The sequence below is a fragment of the Falco punctatus genome, assembly GCF_963210335.1.
Source record: "Falco punctatus genome assembly, chromosome: 1".
Classification (NCBI taxonomy): domain Eukaryota; kingdom Metazoa; phylum Chordata; class Aves; order Falconiformes; family Falconidae; genus Falco; species Falco punctatus.
The window spans coordinates 32095275-32117359 of record NC_137580.1 but is presented as its reverse complement, the minus strand read 5'-3'; the positions used below and the strand labels follow the sequence as shown (position 1 = coordinate 32117359).

The following is a 22085-nucleotide window of genomic DNA, read 5'->3' as shown; positions in this document are numbered from 1 at the left end:
ACCTGTGATTATTTTAAAGCCAACCCTAACAGTTGTACCACATTTAAATAGTGCCTAGTTTTGGCATGATCGTTTGAAAGTTTTACATAAAAGCTGCATATGTACAACTTTTCTGTATACCCAGAAGAGCTATTTCAACTTTTGGCAAATCATGCAAAAAGGTATTTAACGAGATAAATACTCGATACATTTACTTAGAAAAAGAAATATAAGATTACAGTGATCCTACATACAGCAAATAAATGTTCGATAATAAACTTTCATTTTTGTTTAGCAGGGGAAAATGCATCAAACCCTAGAGGCTAAAAGCTGAAGTTATACACCTTTAAAAAAAAAAAGGGCAAGTTTTGCAAAGACTATCAGTGAACACTGACTGCTGCGGTAGACTTTTAGTTATTGCAAGCTTTGAGAACAAGATGAAGTATTTTCCTTAGATAAATAATCTAGCCCAAAACAATGCTGTTGGACTTCAGAAATGGATTAATTCACGGAAGTCTTTTGTGCTCCATCAAGAAGGCCAAACTAGATAAACACTGTGTTTGTGTTCCTTGAGACTTCAGAAATTTACTTTAAAAAGCCACCCACCCTCCCCCCACCCAATTAGTGGGTAGGAGATTATGCAAAGGCGGCTCTAAAACAACTATGTCTAAAAGGACATGAGCGTATAGTCTGTGCTCCTGCAATTTCATTAACGGCAATGAAAATCTGCTAAAGCTTGTGCGGTACAGTCCTAAAACTTTAACCTTTGCAAAACTAAGGAAAAAATCTAATCCCTCCCCTGACCTCTAGCTCAAAACTCACCTCACCGTCGATTCTTACTTGAAGTAAAGCATATCCCTGCCGGTTACTGAAAGACGCTAACAAAAGAATAACGTTCCTACCAGGGCAGGCACTAATTATAGAGGCGGAACAAATCTCAAACTGACCTCTAGGACCACATTTACCAGACAAAATTAGAAGGAAAAAAACAAAAAAGGAACGAGGTCGGGGGGTGGGGGATAAATAACGAAAAGAGCCGCAGACAAAGCCGGGCGCGGGGGAGTGGGCCTAGCAGCGCGCCGCCCCCGGTCCGCCGCGACGGGAGCCCAGCCCGCCCCGGCGGCTCCCTCCCCTCCCCCCCCCCCCCCCCCCCCCCCAACACCGCCACACGAGGCTCTCCCCGCCCGCTCCCCACCTCCGCGCTGCCGCCATCCGCCTCCCCCGCCCCCACCGCGGGGCCCGGGCCCGGCAGAAAGGCCGATCGCGGGCCTAGGCCTAGCGCCGCAGGGAGCTGCCGAGGCTCCCGTGCCTGCCCAGTCGAGGCGGCGCCGCCGGGGGTTCGCCGCGCAAATGCGGCTGCTGTAACTCTCTCCTTCCCCCCACGCATGGCGGCCGCCCCGCTCCCCGGGGAGGCCCAGCTCCGCGAGGAGCGGCCACGGCATAAGATAGGGAGCGGATGGCGCGGGAGCCGCTGCGATCCCCCATCCGCCGCAGGCCGCGCTCCTCAGGCCGCGCCGCCCCTTACCCGTCGGTGGTGCGTTTCTTGCTGGAGCTGTAGTCGTCCCCCAGATCTAGGCGGTGGCGCTTGGACATGGCGGCGGCGAGAGGCCGCTCGGTGCGGCGGGCAGGCGGGCGGGCCGCGGGCCGGCCGGGGCTGGGTGCGGCGGGGCGCGCTCTCCGCTCCTCGAGCAGCAGCAAGAGCAGCGGCACCGCGAGGCCAGGCGCAGCGACTAAAATGGCGGCCGGAAGGAAGCGCCGGGGCTGCGCGAGACGCTGGCGCGCGCGGCGGAGTGACGGCGGGGGGGGGGGGGGGGGGAAGAGAGTGGAGTGCGCGCGCGGGTCCGCCTGCAAAAGCCTTCCCTCGGCGCGCGCCCTCAGCGCCGGGCCCCGCCCCGCGCGCTCCAACGGCCGCGTGGGGCCCGCCATGGCGGCGGCGGCCGCGGGGGTGGGGGCACGCGGCGCGGGCGGGCCCCGCGCGGGGCGGGCTGGGCTGTGGCGGGGCCGCCCTGTCAGGGCCGGGCCGTCGCCGTCGGTGCCCGGTAAGAAAAAGCTGTTTCCACAGCCCGCTCCGTCCGCCCGGGCACGCGTGCCTTGGGACGGCAGTTGTCGCGGGCGGAGCTGAAGCCTGGGTAGCTGGCCTTGTAAACCTCTGGTTTAGGCCGTCAAAGGCTGCCCGGGCTGTGTCAGCCTTGCGTGTGCGGAAAGAGGCAATCTTTCACAAGTCCTTCATAGGAGCAGAAGTACGAGAAAACCCGGGATGTCAAAGCTACGTGCTGTAAAAGCACATACAGCCTTTAACTACGCGAACGTTAAGAATAAGCGTTCATGGCAGTTTATTTCATGAGGAAAAAAATTTCCCTTTCAGAGACCCAGAAACACAGTACTTTTTGCCACTTGCTCTTGCAGTTTGTGTACGTGTCTGTCCAGAATACTAGTACAAGGGAAGCTCGTGTTCATAGCACAAACTCTGGTAGACCTGTTTAGTTGTACTGCATCAAAGTCTTCTAAGTATGAGCATGGCTACAATGATGTTTAGTAACAATTCCTGAAGCAAAACGAGATACGAAGTCAAGCGCCATTTCCTCACTACAGTTAAGTTTTCTTGAACGGTTACAGCTGTAATTAGTCGTTTTTCACCTTTCCAACCAGCGTAACTGCCAGCAGAAGCCTGCAAGTTTAAGCCTGGTGTAGAAGCTGGGTCCTCAGAGTTGTTTCTTGTGCCCCTAAGCTGTTCCCCATCTCTTACCACCCCCGGCACCTTATAAGAACTGGGTTAACCACCCACACAAACAACATGTCCTCTGACTGAAGGCACAGATGAGCCTGGGCAGAAGAAGACGAAGTCAGGCAGACAGTGAGATGCCTCTAACAACCGTGTCTTCAAGTCAGAAGCACGCTTGGTGCTCACTGAGCAGCCTCTGTGCTCACACAACTTCCTTCAGCCATTACTGCCCCTTCCCAGCGCTAAGTCTCAGCAGATGCCTCACCTTCCAGCACAGTCACTTGATACTTCAGCACAGCTCATAAAAGCCAGTCTCTTAAGGGCTTCTGGAAGAGCAAGAGGGACTGTTCTTGATACTTCTGACAGCTATTTGGAGAACATGAACCACTGGACATTCTGTTCTCTATTCCTCCCCTTTCCATTCCCAGTCTTATCTCATGCTCCTTCAGCCCTATGTGGTGGTTTAAATTCATATCATAGACAAGTAATTTTAAGATAGAATTAAAAGTACTAACATCATATTGGTATCTCTCTTCATCTAGGTACATTTATTGAAAAACATGCACTTCGCAAGACTTGCTCCTTGTCACTCTTCACAGCTCGTCTGCCAGAGTACCACAACCTTTGCTCAGCTACTTGAATGAGCACTTGCTCCCTAAGCATTTTGGTCAAAGGAATTGGGTTAGTTCAGATGTTTCAAATAATAAATTTTTGTTAACTTTATCTGACTGTGAAAGCAAGGGAGTATTCACACAAATGGCTCAGCTAACAAATACGAAAGTGGTCAGGAAAGATTATCTAGCAGCAGTGGCTTGTTCCACAAGTACAGCCAGCTCAGCAAGTGGGTGTTTGTCCATAGCTTCATGTTCCAAATTTTTCTGGGATTACATCAGTATAACTACTAAAATATTTCATGTAGACAAGTCCTTAGAGTATGTTCTTTAACAGAAGCGCATTCCTGTCCCTAATTTTAGATAATATAACAAAATGGCACCCACAGCTCAAGTGGAGTTCTAGACACTAGTGTAATAAAAAGAACATTTTCCTGCTTGGAGTTATCAACTGCAATAAATATTCCTGCAAAACTGGATTTTGAGCTTTTCCTGTGAAGCTGGAAGTAATTTCTGAAGTTACATTACAAAAAAACACTGGAATATCTATGTCACAGGTTGCCAGACGATGTGTTTGTTACAGGATGTCTCTATCCCAAATAGCAAGCTTATTTTTTTTGGTGCTGTTGTAGTGTACACAGAGCTGTTTTCTCAGAATGCAGCCAAGGGCATCCCCAAGTGTATTTTAAATTATGTCTGTCTTAAACAAAAGCAAGTGATTATTGAAGTAGAGTGTTTGAATAGCACACACTTAGCTTCTCAGAGAAGGGAGACAAAAAATATAATGGCTAGGTCTCCCTGGAAAGTGGGAAAACAGAAGAACAACATAAAAGCATTACATGCATTAGTTGGGATGAGCAGCTACTGTTGTGCAGTTCTCAGAAGGCAGCAAGTGTCCATTAAGGGGAGCCAGGAGAGCTCTTGGGCTATACATTCCCGATCTTGATTGCTCCTCCCTATGCACAGCAGCATACAGCTACATGGTCTTGCTCGAGGTTACCATATGGCCAACACCAGGGAAGTTTCTGCTTTAGGGGGTAGGGGAAAAAAAGCAGGTGTGTCAGCAGGCATGAGATCTTAGGCTATACCTTTTGCAAATGCAAAAAAGAAGGGGAGAAAATTTTATGTTAGTTGGGGTGAGCAGCTGTTTGAGTGCTATGCCTGAGACTAATATCCCACATACTAGTTCACTATTAACAATACTTTGCAAACTCCTTAACTCATCCTCCATCCAACCGTGCTTTGAGCTATACGACTGCATAATAAATGATCTGGTCCCATCCCAAAGAGTTTACAATGTAAGGCCTTCATCCTGCAAGCACACACATGCCTTATTTTACTAATGCAAATAATCCTTTTAACTTCAAAGGGATTACTACGAGTAGCAAAACTAAGCATGTAGGTAAGTGTTCACAGGATCACAGCCTTAATATAAGATGAGACAAGAGAAAAAAAGATTGGTAAGCACAAATTGACATAATGACAAAGTGATAAGCATTACGTCAAAAGCCTTAAGGATGAAAGGAATGTGTAAAATAGGGCATATTTAAGCATATTTTCTGCCTTTTCAAAGGCATTTATTAAATAAGAGGTTTTTGTACACCACCCCCCAAGTCTTTATACATCTATAAAAATGAAAATCTTAGATTACTGAAACAGGAGACATTTATGTGAGTCGCCATTTGCCTGTCTACTCTTCTACTCCCTATTTCTTACCCTACTTTCAAAAAGAATACTCATTGGTATCAAAATCCTCTTAGTCAATTTCCAGTTAATATTTTTTTGCTTTTGGTATGGGCATACTTACTATGCTATTTGGGTTGGAAGGAGTATTAACACTGAAAACTGAAACAATGGCTTAGGAGAATAACATTATCTATAAACTATTAATTTTTTTTCCCAGTTGTGCATTGCCTTCTGCCCAAAAGAATACGCATGGGTCTCAGACAAGCCATAATTCAAAGACCAACCTTGGATCACATGTGGTTTCTGACAGGGAAGTCTAGTGTCACAGTTTAGGATATCATTGCTGGTAGGTAATTGCTTCACTCCTATGCTAGGGATTACCACATCTATAAAGGGCAGAAAAATGAGATCTATCCAATCTGTCATCTTAGTTGAAAGACCTTCTTCACTGGCTTAACTAAAACAGGGGATGGTGAAGTGAAACCAGAAACTGCTGCTGCAATGGAGGCCATATTGATGAGCAGACTTGTAAGACAGTCAGAGGAGGTTAAATCTCCTAAAGCTTGTGTGTTAGAGCCCTAAAACCTCTGTAGTACATATTTCTTTTATGGATGGATGGCTTGTGGTATACCCTAAGCAACCGTCTATGTGGTCCCAATGCTGAGGCCACACTTGCACTGACAGTATTTTTTTTTAATAGTTTGCTTGTTAAAAACAAGCCTAACCCCTATTTTTTTAAAATCTACAAAATGTGATATTTAATAATTTCCTGCAAACTAATCTAAAAATATCAAAACAAAGTATTTCTGATAATTATCATTGCAATCACTGTTTTAAAATTTTATATATATATATAAATTATATACATATATATGATGAGTAATACCCTTTGGAAAGTACACAGAAGCTTTGAACACAAATGCTCATCACAGGCAAGCTCTCATTCTATCCTGCCCCACCAAGCCCATGAGAATAAATGTATATTCTCCTCATGTTCTGTCATATTATCGGAGAAAGAAAACTTGAGACAAGAACCCACAATCAGGGTATGTTTAAAAATGTCAGACTTCCACATTTTTCAAATTTAAAAATATGAAGTTGAGTACATGAACTGATCTCAGTTTCTGCAGTGAAGAAAAGAGGCAGCTTCCCTGTAATTACATAAGCTAAACTTTGCAACACTTCAAATATATATAAATCAACACTTTGAATTGCTCTGGGAAATATGCTGTAGGAAGCCGGCATGGCAACAGCAGTATTGCCATGACAGCAAACTTTATCAGCCATACAGACACTATCTGAATTTTATGAATGGTTATTAAACATTATCCCATATAGAACACACCATTGTAACTAAGTCTTCAGGTCAGAAGGGCCTGAATGATTTTGGTAAAGTTTCATTAAAAAAAAAAAAAAAAAAGAGACTGCAGATTTTGTGTCTACTAGAACACTAACCAGAGTGACAAATCACTTTTTAAAACAAACCCCATTCTCCAGAAGGAAAAGCATTGTTGTAGACAGCCAGCTGCTATTCTGAGCCCCTCGGTCACCCGCTATGGCCTTACAATCACCTTTAGTCCCATTGGAAAAACCTTGCAAGAGCACGTATTCATTATGTGTTTTGAATATATTTCTTTGAATCAAGAAATAGTATAAAAGCAAAACATCACCCCTGAGTAAATTAGGTTATACATCTAATTTACATTCATTATGCACAGAAGTCATACATTCTCCTAACTTCTAGGTCTTTGTGGTTAAAGTGGCGTTGTTATAAAGCTTCTGCATTTGGAAACATAGGAAACTACAGGCTAATGTTGTACGTGAAGGCAGTTTATCTTTTAAGCTCCTTACAATCTAACTGCTTTCTATGCCAAGTTTGAAATCTTGTGAGAAGCTCCTTAAATATAAGATGTTTTTAGGGAGCAGTAATTATTTCATGGGGAACTGTTTAAAGTCAGAGAATGCCAGAATTTCAAGCTTGTCATTTGATCTTGTGCTAGAATATTGGAAGAAGAGTAAATGCAAGTTTTTCAGTTGGCACTTCTTTTGCAAAGATCTGATTCTTTCTTGCATTTTCTTCACAAATTTTTCACATCAGCGGAAGGAAAAAATGTACTACGTTGGTATATATTTTTCATTCCTTTTGTGTTGAGTACAATCACCTCTTATTCACTATTGCATTAGCTCCTTAAGATTTTTTTTAAGTCTTGTCCTTAACACAATCTGTAAAACATTCATATTCGTGCCTAAGATTATTCATGCTGGATCTATCAGTGGTACATCTTCACTCTGAGCATCTGCTTAAGTATTAGGAAATTTATTTGCTTAATTTCTGCTACCTATATAGAGCATACACAGTTTCAACAACTAAGATTACAAAAAACCTAGGGAGCAGTGAAACAGGTGATCTAATAACCCGTACCTCATGGGCTACTAACATCTAAAGCGGTAAATACTAATCCTTATCTTCATAGTGAGTTCCAGACTACATAACAAAATAATAGCAGTAGAGAATTATACACACTAAAAATCCATCATATCCAAGAAATACTTTGTAGCAAATCACTTAACAATCATACCTTGCCCAGGTAGGCCCAATTTTTTAACAATTGGCTGCCCTTATTCTTTCCCCAGATGATCAAGACTTTTTTTCCCCAGTTGTGCTAGAAGTCTACTTGCAGAAAAATCCTCAGCAGCCATGAAAACACTGGAAGTGGATGTAAACTTCTGCAGCTTATTACAAGAAAGCCTCAGCCTTGTAGAAGTGATGTTATTAGTGTGTGTCATTCTTCTATCCCCACCTCACAGATGGGAGCAACAACCTTAGTATAACCTGAAAACCAGTACAAAAGTCCTAAAGGAGCTGAAAGAAGACATTGGCTAAGTTTTGGTGTTTGATAGTGTGGGGTTTTTTTTGGCGGCAGTCTGGTAGTGGAATTAATGCACTATTATATTACATTGCATACTCTGTAATGATAGCCTTCTCTCTAATGAGCAAGGCTGTTCCCAAAGGGAAAAGAGAGGGTGCTGCTAGAGCTTCTCCTTCTTGGGGGGAAAAAAAAAAGAAAAAAAAAAGAGTGACCTTCTTTGCAGAGACAGAGCAACTTGTCTCTCAGCTGAAAACCAGAAGAATGCTATACATGCAGCATTTCTGAAAATTATAATAGCCATATCTAGGTTAATATATAAAACTCTTATGTGCCCTTTGGCTCATTGTTTTATTTTGAGTAGTGGTGACCTTGTCTTCCACACAATTCTGCCTTTGCAAAGGTGAGCCGTATGTATGGCCACTTTCTTGTCTTATAAATAGGCCTGCCCTAGAAACATAGAATAGTTATGTGCAGGTTGCATTTAGTATGTAAGTACTGCTTTCTGCTTAGATCTGGAAAGTACTGGGAAAGAGGATGGTGAGGAGCATGCTGTTGCCATAGTCTTGCCCAGGCCCTTTGGACCTGGTCTGCAAAGCAGCAGCTTGCTTTCAGACTTCATTTTCTTGGGCCCCATCTTGCATCATGTTGATGAACATTTCCTTGTCATAGGAGATACCTCCAGAAAAGAGAATGGCTGGGACTCATTTGTGCTTGTTAGGTGTTATGCAGCCTAAATAGAGCAGCGCTGGTTCAAACTTCCTTTTGTCTTCTATAGATGTGTAATACTACTATATTGTATATAGCATTGTGTGTAACATTTTCACATGCTATATCAATGTGTAACACTACTATTATAGCAGTACTGTACTATTACTGTAATACTACTGTAATAAGAAGAGAGGCAGAATTAAGGTTAGCACAAGTAAAGAAGTGCTTTCTTCTGCAATAACATTTTTTGAAGTACCTTCTGTCTACACAATGGTACATGAAATAGGTAACACACAGCCCAGTCTTATGTTATATTTAACGTGCAGCAAGTAGTTCCACAGGAGTAAATCAGTTTTTTCAAGATTGTGCTGCAGCACTACCGAAGGATTCCCTGACCTTCCCAATCCTGACTGCTCAGTCCCATCTCTGCAGTACCCTCTCCCTCACAATGACATGGTTGTTTTGGGTAATCACGCAGTGCATCATGCTGTGAAACGGATATGGCTGAAAAAATAGCCCAGCAACAACATAAAAGCAGTTTCTTAGCCTGTTTGATTTCCCAGCAAGGACAACAGGAGTAGCACGGGGACACAGACAAGCAACTGGAGACAGGACACTGTCAGCTGCCAGATTGCCTGAAAAAATCTATGATGTAACAGCTTGACACTGCTCATGGTGAATAAAGTTCGATACTTGAATGTATCTTGGGAGGACTAGGACCAAAGAATTGCGTATTTTCTTGTAAAAGCTATTTCTTAATATGCATTTTTCCATACCAGATGACTGATCCTACATTAAAGTGACATCCTGATTGATTTGGATAGATTTACATGATTAATATTAGCTGTTCTTAGAAAAAACGCTTACTCAGCATTTTTTTGCAGAAATATTCAGATATTTGACATTAGCCTTATTTTTCCATAGATTCCAGTGGAAATTAATACCTTGGAGCAAATTTATAGTGGAGAATCCCAGAGAATTTTCTTTCCTTTAAAAGAAGGCAGTGCTGCTTAGCACCTTGTGTGGGAGAGTGATGGGGTAAGAACTGAATCTTCAGTACAAATATTCTCTGAAAAGCGTTCGTGTTCTATGAAAAGCATGCAGTATCCTACAGTGAAGCATGTTAGTCTCTAGAACAGTAAAGTAGAAGAAAACATTTCCAAGTCCTCCAAGATGTAGCTGAAACACCGTGGACCTTACGGAAGACATTAAATCAAATGAGACTCTTACGTGCTCATCTTTTTAACAGTCTGCCTATTTGGCCACTTAAAAATAAATCTAAAATAACTAGAACAAGACTCGAGCAGCTCTGTTGCCTGTCTACTAATAGACATTCATACAACAGAAAGCTCTAATATCCCTCCTACACATCCTTTAACTCTAAAGTTCTCCCATAGGTGTATTTTTTATAAGCTTTCTGATCTACTTTTGTCAAATAAGCCGCATTAACAAAGAGCTGATTTTTGGACTGTTTTAAGTTCACCTTTCTCATTAGGACAGAAATTAGTTAGGGAGCGCTATCATAAATTGCTTTCTTGGAAAATTAGGGTGGCAGGAAAGCATTAACAGTCCAGCAGAGGGACATTGCTAGGGTGACAATGTCTTGTAATCCCCAGGACGGATCTAGAAGAGTTTTGCTGCTGTGTGCTTTAAGAATATCACTGAATGATGACCAGTACAGATTCTGCAGGTGATATATGGTAGCCTATTTATATAAAAAATAATATAATATATTATTATTTATTTGTAACTACCGCATCTTCCATCTTTATTCTGATTGAGAGTAAGTGTCACCCCTGGCTAATGCCATGTTGATTGATACTATTGAATTAAAATGGTCTCAGTAGTTAATACTAAGAAATAGCTAAGAGACACATTCATAATCTGCTTTGTCATACCTTAACAAATCACTTGTCTATACTAACTCCACAATAGTTAAGATTGAGATTGGTGTCAGTGCTTTCAAAAACATCTGCTGACTTGATCTGAAAACTGTGCTGTTTCATAGGGTCAGTATGAAAAATGCTAATTTATTTCAGCATGAAGTTTTTGAGATATAGTTTGTCCTATGCACTCTTGCATTCACAAAATCATCCAGTTCTGCTCCTGCCTATTATCTGGATGCTCCCTGGAGGAATACTACTTCTTCAGGTTTATCTCAGTTCAAACACTGTGTTCCCCTGGGGGGAAGGAAAAAGAGCAGGGTGTATGAAAGATGAGAATGCCAAGGGAAAAAACAGTAGTGGTAAAGGGACAGAAGAGCCTAAGAGCTGACAGTTACAAGAGAAAGGAAAGCAGAAACAGAAAAAAGATGAAGAAAAATTCAGCTCTCTGAACAGCCTCTTCTCAGACTTTCTAAGGGGATAAAGTTTTGAAGTGAAGATGGAAGAGTCACAGAAGTAAGACTGAAAGATCAATCATTTAAGGGGAAGGAAGGGTACCACCTTCTTTTGGTTTAAACCCCCATCAAACATTTAACATGCAAGCTTGTGTATCTTCACCAGCCCATTGGTATGAAACTGCAAACCTCAGACCTATTTCTTACGCACTGTTCCCCCTTTATCCTAATGTTCTAAAATACATACAGCTTGTGGCTACACAGCTCTGCTTGTCCCCAGCAGTCTTCCTCTGTGCTGCACGCATGCACAGGCTTGCATGGGCTGTGTCTGTGATCCCACACACCAACATTTACTTTCAATTAAAAATAATTTGCAAATTACAAACGTTGAGAAATCAACTCTAAACCGCAAAGAAGAGAGAAGCAGAGCTAATATTTCATTGGAGGAAAAAAAAAAGAATATAGAACAAGTTAAGAGAGAAGGCTGCAGGTGAAACTTTGGTCAGGGAAAGCACAAAGTGGCCATATGCTCTAGGTACAATGTCACAGATCTCCCAGGAGATGAGCCCAGATGCTAGGTAGAATGCAACGGCGACTTTGTCATTGAGGCAGGTGAGAATAAGTAAGAAAGAAGAAACAGGAAGAGAAAAAATCCTAGTGTTAAATACCACATAAATCTAATTACCCTACTCTGAGTCAAGATCAGAACTAAGCGTTAGCCTAAATTCTGACTTTGCTGTTGTTCAGTGAATGCAGCTTTCTGAGTTTCATCTTGTTTTCTTTCAAGATGCCTGTGATGCAATACACCCCAGTCTGCACTTAGGTTACTCTTAGTGGCTCTTCCTTCCTGCCCATTTCTCAATGCAGTGTGTACCATACACAGTTATCAGCACTGGGCTGCTGTTCCATATTTTTTATCTCTTCTGTCAGCTTTCACTTCGATTCAAATAGATCCGCTGCTTTGCCAGCAGTTTTTTAAACCAGGTCTGTGCTGGAATATTAACAAGGGCTTCTAATTTTGAAGAGGAGATAAGTAAGGGTTTCTTTATCAGTTATTACAGTGTTCTTACACCTTCAACATTAAGACTCCCTCCCAGTGTGTATTCTATATTTCGGGGTAGGTCTTTTTGTTACCCTCTCTTCTTAGTCTGGAGGAGGAGTAGAGGCAATGTATTCATGCTACCAGATAAAATTCCTACAGGAATGATCATCCTCAAACCTGTAAGCAGCCCCAGTACAGTCAAGAAGCAAAGCCAAGACTGTACCAAAAGTTGTACAATAGCTTTCTAAGAACCAAAGGTCTTTATGGTTCAAAGTCCTAATACAGGAAAACTACTGCAAGAACTCAGCAGCCAACAGTATTAGATAGCATCTGTTTTCTTAAGTCAGCTGTGAAGAAGGTGGTTCATTGAGATACTGCTGGCGAGGTGCACTGGCTGGGGCATATCTGGAGTGTGTGTCCAACTTTGAACAGGTTGTGGAGAAACTGGAGAGGGCCCATCTGACATCCACCAAGACAGCTGGGCATCAGGGAGGAGCAGTAGGTCATTGGCCATCTGTGAGCGATGAGGGAGCTGGGCTTGTTCAGTCTGGCAAAGAGGAGCTAAGCAGTGATCTATTAGCAGCCTACAATGCTTGAAGGGGAGTCTCAAAGGTCACAGAGCAAACTCTTCTTCCTAGTAATGGACAATGTAACAAGGGGCGATGGGCACAAATTTCAGTTAGGGAGATTTGGACTCACTGGGAGATGTGGACTCACCAGGAGGACTGTGCAGCAGTGGAGCAGGTTCATACTGTTGTTTACCCAGGGAGACACTGAAATGTCCACCTTCGGGGCTTTTGAAGACTCACATGGGTAAAACCATAACTGACGAGATCTAGCACTGTCAGAAGACCCAAATCACACGGGAGGTTAGACCAAGTAATTTCTGAAGGTCCCTTCTAACCGATATTTTCATGACTCTGTGAACTGAAAGTAAAACAAAAAGTCAGCAGTGCTTCAAGACCAGTTCAGTAATGGCAGAGTGAATTAAGCATCATCATCAAATTATTGCTTGGCTGATGTCGCTGACATTTGAGGTAAAGTAACTGTATTAAAATTGCATAATTCAGAATCTTCAATGACAGTTTCAGTAAGAGTCCCAGTAATGTAAGGTACATGGATTTTAAATCATGTTACCCTTTCAACTATAGAAATTTAAATTGCTGTGGAGTATTAGCAGATAACTTACATCATAGATGTTCAGGCCAAGTTTAATTCGTACATGAACTGCACTATTTCTCAGTTTTATCATGCTGGCACTTTTTCTTAAAGCTAAATTCACTTTTAAATAAAAGCACCAAACAGACTGAAAAATTTATCTCCCTCTAAAAATGAGGCTTTCCAAAGAAATTCTCCAAAAGTGAATGGAAAGTAAAAAGCAGCCAAGGGGGAGAAAAAGGAAAACACTGATTAATGAGGTTTGTTTGTTCTGGGGTGTGATCAAACAGGCCAGCACCACAGTCAATGATAAAAGAAGGCAAAGTGCTGTGCAGACTGTTATATTCATCTGCTTAAAATTCACATGGTCTGAGTGCTAGAATAATTTGCTCCACACCATCTGGCAGACATAAGAAGTACGAATATGTAGTGGGGGGAGGGCATGAGGAAATTTTCTGCATTTTCTATAGCATGTAGAAATACTGTATTGGAGTTTGCAACTTAAATCAATACATTAAATGCACAGGTAAACTGTAAACAATCCAACAAATGCTGTATTTTAAACCATGTAGAAACAAACTTACTACATTAGTATAATCCTACTCTTTGTACTTTATATTTGGAACCAGAATATAATACAAACTGTGAAATGCAATGCAGCAAGTCAGTACAAGTATTACTCACTGAACAGTATGAATTGTACAATGTCATCCATGCCCAAACCAGAGAGGATGACTGTTGTAGCTCTCAGCTAAACCTCTTAGCTTCACTTATAAGCTCAGCTTTTAAAACCTCCTGCTCGCAACTGTGAAAACCTCCAGCGTTGGTCAAGAAGAGAGATACCACAGAAGCAAATACTCCTACAAGATTCAAGCTGCTGTGGGATAGAGATATGTAGAATGAACTCAAGGAAATATGAAAGCCACTTTTCTAAACGTGTTTCTATGTTCTCTCTACAGAGAGCATAGTATTCTCATTCATTTTACTTTCATAGTTTGGTGTGTAAGCTATGCAGTTTTTTCAGTTTTGGTTAAGAACCAAGCTTGCTATCAGCTGGAATGATGGCTGTTTAAGAAATGTATGCAAAACCTGCCCTGGATGCAATCTGGCACATCATGCTTGGTACACAAGTCTTGAATCAACCATGATGTCCAGGTGAACCTGAAGGATGGAAAAGTGTCTTTTTTACTCCCATAATTTTTCCCTCAGCTATTTTTTTATTTACACTGTAGAAACCATGTTATTTCTGTATTTTTAATTATAATGATTGTGTGAGTGCGCACAAATTTATTCCTATAGAATAGAATGTTACTTATCAGAGTGAGCAGTTCCCAAAGTTTGTCCTTACCTTTTATCGCCAAATCATTCTTGGAGAGCACAGAAGCTCATATCGTGTATGGATATGTACCTATTGCTCCCAGATAGGTGTTTAAAAACCTGCAGCTAATCAGACAGAGAGCAGTAGCTGAGCAGCTGTTTCCTCTAATGTGAAAGAGCTGTGGTGCTGAGACCTTGACAGGCGGGCTCAGGAGGATTCAGCTGGGACAGTTTTGGATGCTCCTGGTCTGCCAACTTCTCCATTCTGCCTAGGAAGCTGCTCATATTCTTTGTGTCCTTTGCCACCCCTCCACCCCACATGTATTGTAGCTGCTGTTTTGAGTATGACACGGACACACATCCCATCCTGCTTTCTCTGCCCTTGAAAGTGTAATCACAGAAGAGCGAGGAGGGCAGCACTCTCAAATGACTAAAGCCAAGTCTCCTAAATCTCATAACAGACAGCTTTAAGAATTCCCTCTTCCAGAAGTACAAAAGTTTTGACCAACAAAATACATAAATTCAATCATTATATCAATTTTATTATTATATTAATACAATATATACAATTATAATACAAGTTTATTGGCTGAGCTATGAATGTGGGAGCTGATGATGTCAGGTTACAGTGCCTGAGAAAGAGTTAACCCTTATGTACATCTCAGTCCCAAGGGTGTTGCTCTACTACACGTCTTAGATGACCAGAGTGTTTCTGCTTCTCCAGGCTGTTGCAAAGGATACCTAATTACAGTAATACTGCTGTCCCAGTGCTATTACAGCATTGCAAGGCAGTCATAAAGGCTGAGAAAGCATTCTCCTTCTAAGCTTCTGTTGTTAAGTGGCTTATAATGTTTCCAAAATGTGACCTTTAGAGCTGGAATTTATTGTGCTTGCATTCTACCCAAAACTAATTTAATTAGGAAGTTCAAAGAAAACCTGTTTATCAAGTTCTGAGTCATCTAAGTGGTAAAGAAGTATTTTTATATTGCTAAAATAATTCTTCAAGTGCAGGAGAAAATGGTACAAAAATAGATATTTTTTTCACTTTAGGCATGCCACATGCTGAAAAATAATCTCATTTCATGCAAAACCTTTTCAGATTTCTCTGCGTTGCTTGCAGTCAGTTTTCTCTCTCAGAACAGCCTCTGATGGTAATTCCCACATGTCAGCTATTATTGTCTCAGTTCAGTGTTTGCATCTTCAGTCTTGCTAGAGCTGTGACAACAGCAACTGGTGGCCAAATAGCATTCTTACAGTGAACAGCATTCACTTCAGTTTAGGGTGTGGAAGAATGTCAATATCTTTGCGGGGTCTGCCTGTTTGTTCTTATTAGAAAGCCAGCATAAGTTTTTCCTGTAGAGAGAGATGAAATTCCGGTGCTTAGTAAACCTCCCTGTAAGAGTTAGATCAAGACAATCATGCAAGAAACTCATAATTCGTGTAACTATGCTGTGACTTTCACCACTGGTCAAGTGGTTTTTTTATAACATTTTACTGGCTTGTGTCAGCACTGTACTGATACGGACTTGTGTGTTTAGGCACTAGGAGTATTTTGCCTTCAAGGAAGGGAAAGGAGGAGGGAAAATGGGACTGGGAAGAGACTGAGTTCTGCAGTGTCACAAGGCGTGACCAGCTTGACAGTTGGGGTGAAGGACCAAGAGGCAGACAGAGGATGGGAGCAGTAACTCCTGATGGCCTGAACAAGACAGGGCAGTGCAAACAAGCCTAAACATCACTTCTAGTGATGGACAGAAAGCCAAGGAAGACAGGGAGACTTACAGGAGTGGGATGACTGGCAACAGATGTCCTGGAGACAAGGAACCATGAGGGTGATACACTGTGGAGACAGGACGAAGCCTAGTTACTTACCATATTTTAATCTGCCATAGTTATTAATAGTTTCTAGGCTAATATACTATTTCCATCAGACTTACTAAAGAAGATCCTAGGGCCTGAAGAGCTCACTATGGCAAGACTTACTACATTTGTTCGTAAAATGTGATTCCTTATACTACTGAGCATCTGGGGACTGGTGTACAACCACTGCAGGAGAAACACTCTTATATGGGATCAGATACAGTAGGAATTTCACCCAGTCCCTCTGTGAAAGCAAATGCCAACTAGCAGATAGGCCAGCCAGCATTCTAAAAAAAAAATGCTGGATATCTTTACCTCATGGGAGAGGATGGAGTTTGGAAAAATGAAGAAACAGGTATGTAGGTATAGATCAAAAAGAGGAATCAGAAAACCAAGGAAACAAAAAAGAAAGAGTAAAGAAAGAATTATAAGGTAGAAGGATTTTTCTATCAAGGAAAAAAAGAACTGAGAAGGCCAAGAAGAGACAACAGAAACATTAAAGATGACAAAATGGGTCAGGGAAAGAAGATTTAGAACCTCAGGCTGCTGTGTTTTGTGTAGCTCTGTGTCTATGATATGCAAATAGACTGTTTTGCATATATAAGAATAATTACAAACATCAGTTTAAAAAAGAAATTAGTATCAATTAGAAGTATTAGATAATAGCTTTTTTGAATTAAGTCCTGTGTTTATCTACAAGAAAAGCTTTCCTCAGATGCAGCTATGCCTATATTACCCTACCCCAGCCTGAGAAGGATGCATCTCCTGGGAATAACTGATTCGGCCTCCGGCGCTCAAGCAATTTGCAGCCTCTTTGATGAACCTGCAAATTATTCCATAGTATAATAATAACACAGTTTAGAGGCAGAAAAATTTCGAATACAAGGTTCTGTGGATGGGTCTAACGGCTTGTGTACACGCAAACGTTGCTCCAGAACAAGGTAAGGTACAAACTTAAAAAAGGAACAGCTCTTTCACTATAATACCTAGTGTAAAAACACCAGCTGTAGCTGAAGCAACTCCTTTTCCAATTCTCAGTTTAATGTGCTTCCAGTCTGTTCAGTGTAATGATTCCTATACTGATCCCTTCACACAGAAGCTCTTGGAGATGACATTTTAGTCATGGTTCAGTCGAGCTAGTTTTAGCTGGTGACCTTTTGGGTGGAAAGCTCAGCGTCCAAAATGTCACAACTACCTCAGCATATACCCCCACACCTGGCCAGCTAGCTTTGTTTGCAAACGCTCGCAGTCCCTGAGTAAAGAGAGTAGGAGGACCAGAAAACTGGTATGATTTGAGGGAGCAAATGAAGCCCAATAGAGAAGGAGATGCAAGTAGCAGATCTCAGCAGTTTCGCTACCGAAGGTTTGCATGTTTTTCACTTGTACTAAATGATAAGGTAGGTCTTGAAACTCATGTGTTAAATAGATGGAGGTAAATAGTGTCTTAATTCACACTGAAAGCACATCCAGATTCCTGATGTTTAAAGAAAAACAAAAAAGTGGTAAAGCACGTAAGTTACATGGTGATTGCTTGGTACCTGGATGCTAATTGTAAGTAGATGAAGAAAATGAACAGTTAAGGATGAAACACACCATATGTCCTTCTGGTAACAGCATAGTCAGGTACCACATAAACAACTGTCTTAACACCCCCTGTTGAGGTCTCATATTGAAGGCCATTGCGTGCTTTACCCCCAACTTTGTATTTCCCGGAATTTACTTTTTCCCCCCACAGTTTTAGCCATACTAGCATGGAACTTTGTTCTTTGGAGCTATTTATAATCTATTTAACAAAGACTGAATTATTTTGTATTTAAATAATATAATGACCAACATGCATCAGGACTCAAGGTCTGTCTTTGGAATACTTTTAAAAGGTGTTTTTAAGGATAGAAGATATATTTATCTATCCGTTTAACATAGACATACCAAGTAAGTATGGTTACACTATTCACAGTTTACTAGTAGGTTTGATAGAGTTTCATGATGTGCAAGTATGTCATCCAGTTTCTTTTCAACAGAAGCCCCCCAAAATTAAATAATGCTTTCCTCTTTCCTCACCATTATTAACTATCTTTAGCTAGTTACAAGCTTATAGCATTGCTGGTATTTTTTTCATTCTTACTATACTTTATAAAGTTATCATTCACTCCTATGGATTTTTTCCCTGTTTTTTGCTTCTCTTGTCAACTTACTGTGCTTGTAACATTCACTCTGTTTGTATTACCGCTTCCCATTTGTTACGACTCCCGATGTAATTTCTAATACATGCAACTAGTGTGTATGATTTTTAATTGCAAAAGTTTTTTTATCACTGAATCAGGATGGCTTTTAGCAGAATATTTCCTTGATTGTGAAACTGATTTCTTTGGTCCAATCCTGAACTATACACCTGCATTTAGAAGGCCAGTAGTAAGTTGTAAAGAAAACCTCACTTACATCAACAAAAATATTACAAATATTTTATCCAACATTAAATATAAGACATATTTGCCTGTTTTGTACAATGTAGCCACATCCTGTTGCATCAGAATGCTACAATTAGAGAAATAAATTTATGGGTGAGAATATTTAATTGCATGTTAAATACAGTTTGTGTTATTCTAAGTGTAAAATATGAAACCAAGTATTAAGAATCATTAGTGTTATGTGACAATTAAAGTCTATATGTAACTGAGGATTTCTTATCTGCAAGTTTACTGTAGAGAGCTCATTGGATTTCTAAAACAAATCATCAAGGACTGGACAAATGATATTTACACTCTTAATTATCCAGTGAGATTAGTGTTTGAGGTCTGTGTAAGTAGGTCACAAACATAGCAATGAAAATTAATTGTTCTACAGGACAGCAATGGTTCATATACTTTCTAGTCATAATTCTAGGAGTATTTTAAAGATAAGCCTCCTTAAATAATTTATTTTTAAGAAGATCTATTAACAACATTAAAAGGATACTTTAAAAACAGAACAAAACACCACTCTCAGTGGAAGCAATTTCCCTCTGCATTTATCCAGTTTTACTTTGCAGTACAATTCCATTTTCAGAGATACGCAGAATCAGCACTCCATCACATGTGCTGTCTGTCAAAAATGTATGTCCTCAACTGAATTTTTTTCTTTTTCAAGTATAGCCGATGGAAAGGGATAGTGTGTCACCAAGAAAAGATTCTGAGCCTATTTTTTAAATCAGCTGTTACACCAATTTCAGTAGAAATATGCTGGACTTGGCCACATTTATGTCCACACACATGCAATTCTTTTTCACCATGTTTCAGAGTTCATTACTTTGCAATGTTCTTGCTCTCAGACACTTCTTACAACAGTGCTGGCACAACACAATGCTCTGCAAATGTCAGCAAAGACTTCTGCCACATGCTGTAGCTGCTGACTTTCTGGCTTTTTTTTTTTTTTTTTTTTTTTTTCATTCCCCCACATACACATTTAGGCTCAAAATCATGCTATTTTAAGGCATTACCAACCTGTGTGGGTTTATTCTTTCATTACACCCATTTGTTTTATTTATTACATTAGTTCTATTTCCACAGTCATAGCTGCACTACTGTATCAGCATTTTCCACTTCAGTTGTTTCCAGTACATTAAAAATCAGTCGTAAATATTGTTTCATGATCAAATTTGGCATAACTTGTTTTACAGGTCAAGCAAACACATTTTTCTTTCACAGATTAAAAGCAAAATCTGTTTGATGGTATTCAAGCCATTTCATTAGTTGAAAAACATTTAAATTTATTAATTTGGAAACACTGTGCCAAGTTCTGCTGTTATTTATACCATTGTTAATCCAGAGTAACCCAACCAGTAGATTAGTCTGAATTTATACCTGTTTTTATAAAAAGTCAAAAATTTACCCCTTTTAGCTTAAATAAATGGGGGGGGGGGGGGGAGGGAGGGTGGAAGGAAAGAAAATAAACAGACTGATTAGAAGGAAAGTTGCCTGCTCATTGAATGGTCAAAATCAGTTGGTGTTTAATGCTTTGTTGCTGCAATATTTGCCCCAGGAAGGCAGGCGACTGCAAATGCAGTTTGCAGTGATAGTTCTGTATTTCCAGTTCAGCTGGGTATTTAATTTATTTGTATTTGAATTATTAAATAGCAAGAGGAAATTGGACTCTCAACGAGCAAGGCTGCTGTCCTGGTTTCACCTGGAATAGAGTTATCTTTCTTCTTAGTAGTTAGTACAGCGCTGTGCTTTGGCTCTGATGTGAGAACCATGTTGATAGGACACTGATGTTGTTAGTTGTTGCTGGGTGATGTTTATACTAAATCAAGGACTTTTAGGTTTCTTGGGCCCTGCCAGCCAGAGGGCTGGAGAGGCACGGGAATCTGGAGGGGGCACAGCCAGGACAGGTGACCCAAGCTAACCAAAGAGGTATTCCATACCATATGACGTCATGCTGAGTATATAAACTGGGGGAAGAGGAAGGAAGGGGGAAACATTTGGCATTATGGCATTTTTCTTCCCAAATAATCATGACACGTGCTGGAGCCCTGCTCTCCTGGGGATGGCCGAACACCTGCCTGCCCATGGGAAGGGGTGAATGAATTCCTTGCTTTGCTTTGCTTGCATGCGTGGCTTTTGCTTTACCTATTAAATTGTTCTTATCTCAACCCTCAAGTATTACATTCCTTTCTGATTCTGCTCCCCATCCCTCTGGGTGAGGGGGGTGAGCTTGGTTCCCAGCCGGGGTTAAACCCTGACAGCTGCCTTTCCCAAGTAAACATTAACCTCTTTCACATATGGTAACATTGGTTAACATACAAAGAGAGCTTCTGCACTGCGTCCAGTCACAAACCATTTAGATCACCAGAAAACCTCGAAGATAAGTATTCTGAAACCTGATAATCTTTCACTGGCACTAAAGGCATTTTACAAGATCAAGACCTGCCATTGAGATGTCTTCTCAAACACATCGTTGCTCACGAACACAATGCTGTAACACCTATGGTGACATTTTAGATTACTTTGGTCTAGGTTGTGCATCTTGAAGCTAGGAATTCTGAATAAAATGGATCAAACACATCATGTTGGAATAGCTCCTCTGTAGCTTTTTAATGTTGCAAATACTGAAGAGCCATTCCCAGGGAGGTCTGAGTCCTTTGCACATTACTCAGAGGATTTCAGGATTCCACAGCTGTATAAATCCTTTAATTAAATTTCCTCTGTGCATGTTTTAAGGTAGGCTATAGTGTTCTTGATGTAGGTGGGTTGGTTAACAGTTCTTTCCATCTCCTACTCAAAACCCCAACAGCTTTGCCAGGTGACAGTAGCCACCTCTGCTACCGAGCTGCATTTCTTGGCACCTTTTTGAATTTCTGCATAGTCATATATCTCTCTGACAAGGATATACCTGCTGCCTTCTGTTTGATGGCTGTGCCACTGATGGATTCCTTCTCCAAAATCCAGCAAGGAAACCCTTCCAACCCAAATGAAGATCAATCGCGCTGCAGCTGAAGTTTTGATAAATACTTTTGATCATCCAATAATGACTAATTGCTTCAGGAGAGCACAGTAATTCTGATGACATTCATTTATCAAACAAGGGAGAAGAGAAACTTGGACCTTTACAGCACAGTCAGCCATCCTGCTTTAGCAACTATATTTTATTTTATACAGTGTAGGTCAGCAAAGAGAGTCTCTCCTACCCCGTTCAAATTAATAGGTAAGCCTCTCCGAAACCTGAGTGAGCACAGTGTGAGTGTTACTGCATTGTCTACACAGTCTCTGTCCTTATCCAGTTCATTTGATGTCTGAAGGAGGTTATCAAAAGACATTGACAA

The 22085-nt window shown here is 41.0% G+C and overlaps 2 protein-coding genes across 3 annotated transcripts in view; both read right to left on the bottom strand.

Moving 5' to 3' along the window:
- DHX15 (DEAH-box helicase 15) overlaps nt 1-1740 on the bottom strand; it is a 46191-nt gene extending 44451 nt beyond the window's left edge. Inside the window, exon 1 of the mRNA XM_080371471.1 lies at nt 1505-1740. Within this exon, the coding sequence (XP_080227597.1) occupies nt 1505-1572 (68 nt within the window). The 5' untranslated portion in view covers nt 1573-1740. The remainder of the gene's footprint in view (nt 1-1504) is intronic.
- A 5994-nt stretch (nt 1741-7734) lies between these two features.
- Nucleotides 7735-22085, bottom strand: part of LOC308056405 (uncharacterized protein) — a 39486-nt gene continuing 25135 nt past the window's right edge. Inside the window, exons 4-5 of one of the 2 annotated variants that reach the window (XM_080371762.1) lie at nt 16211-16268; nt 7735-15784 (exon numbers count right to left, since the gene is read on the bottom strand). In XM_080371762.1, the coding sequence (XP_080227888.1) occupies nt 15703-15784; nt 16211-16268 (140 nt within the window). In that variant the 3' untranslated portion in view covers nt 7735-15702. Of the gene's footprint in view, nt 16269-22085 lie in introns of both variants that reach the window. The other variant, XR_013924819.1, reaches the window with a different exon arrangement.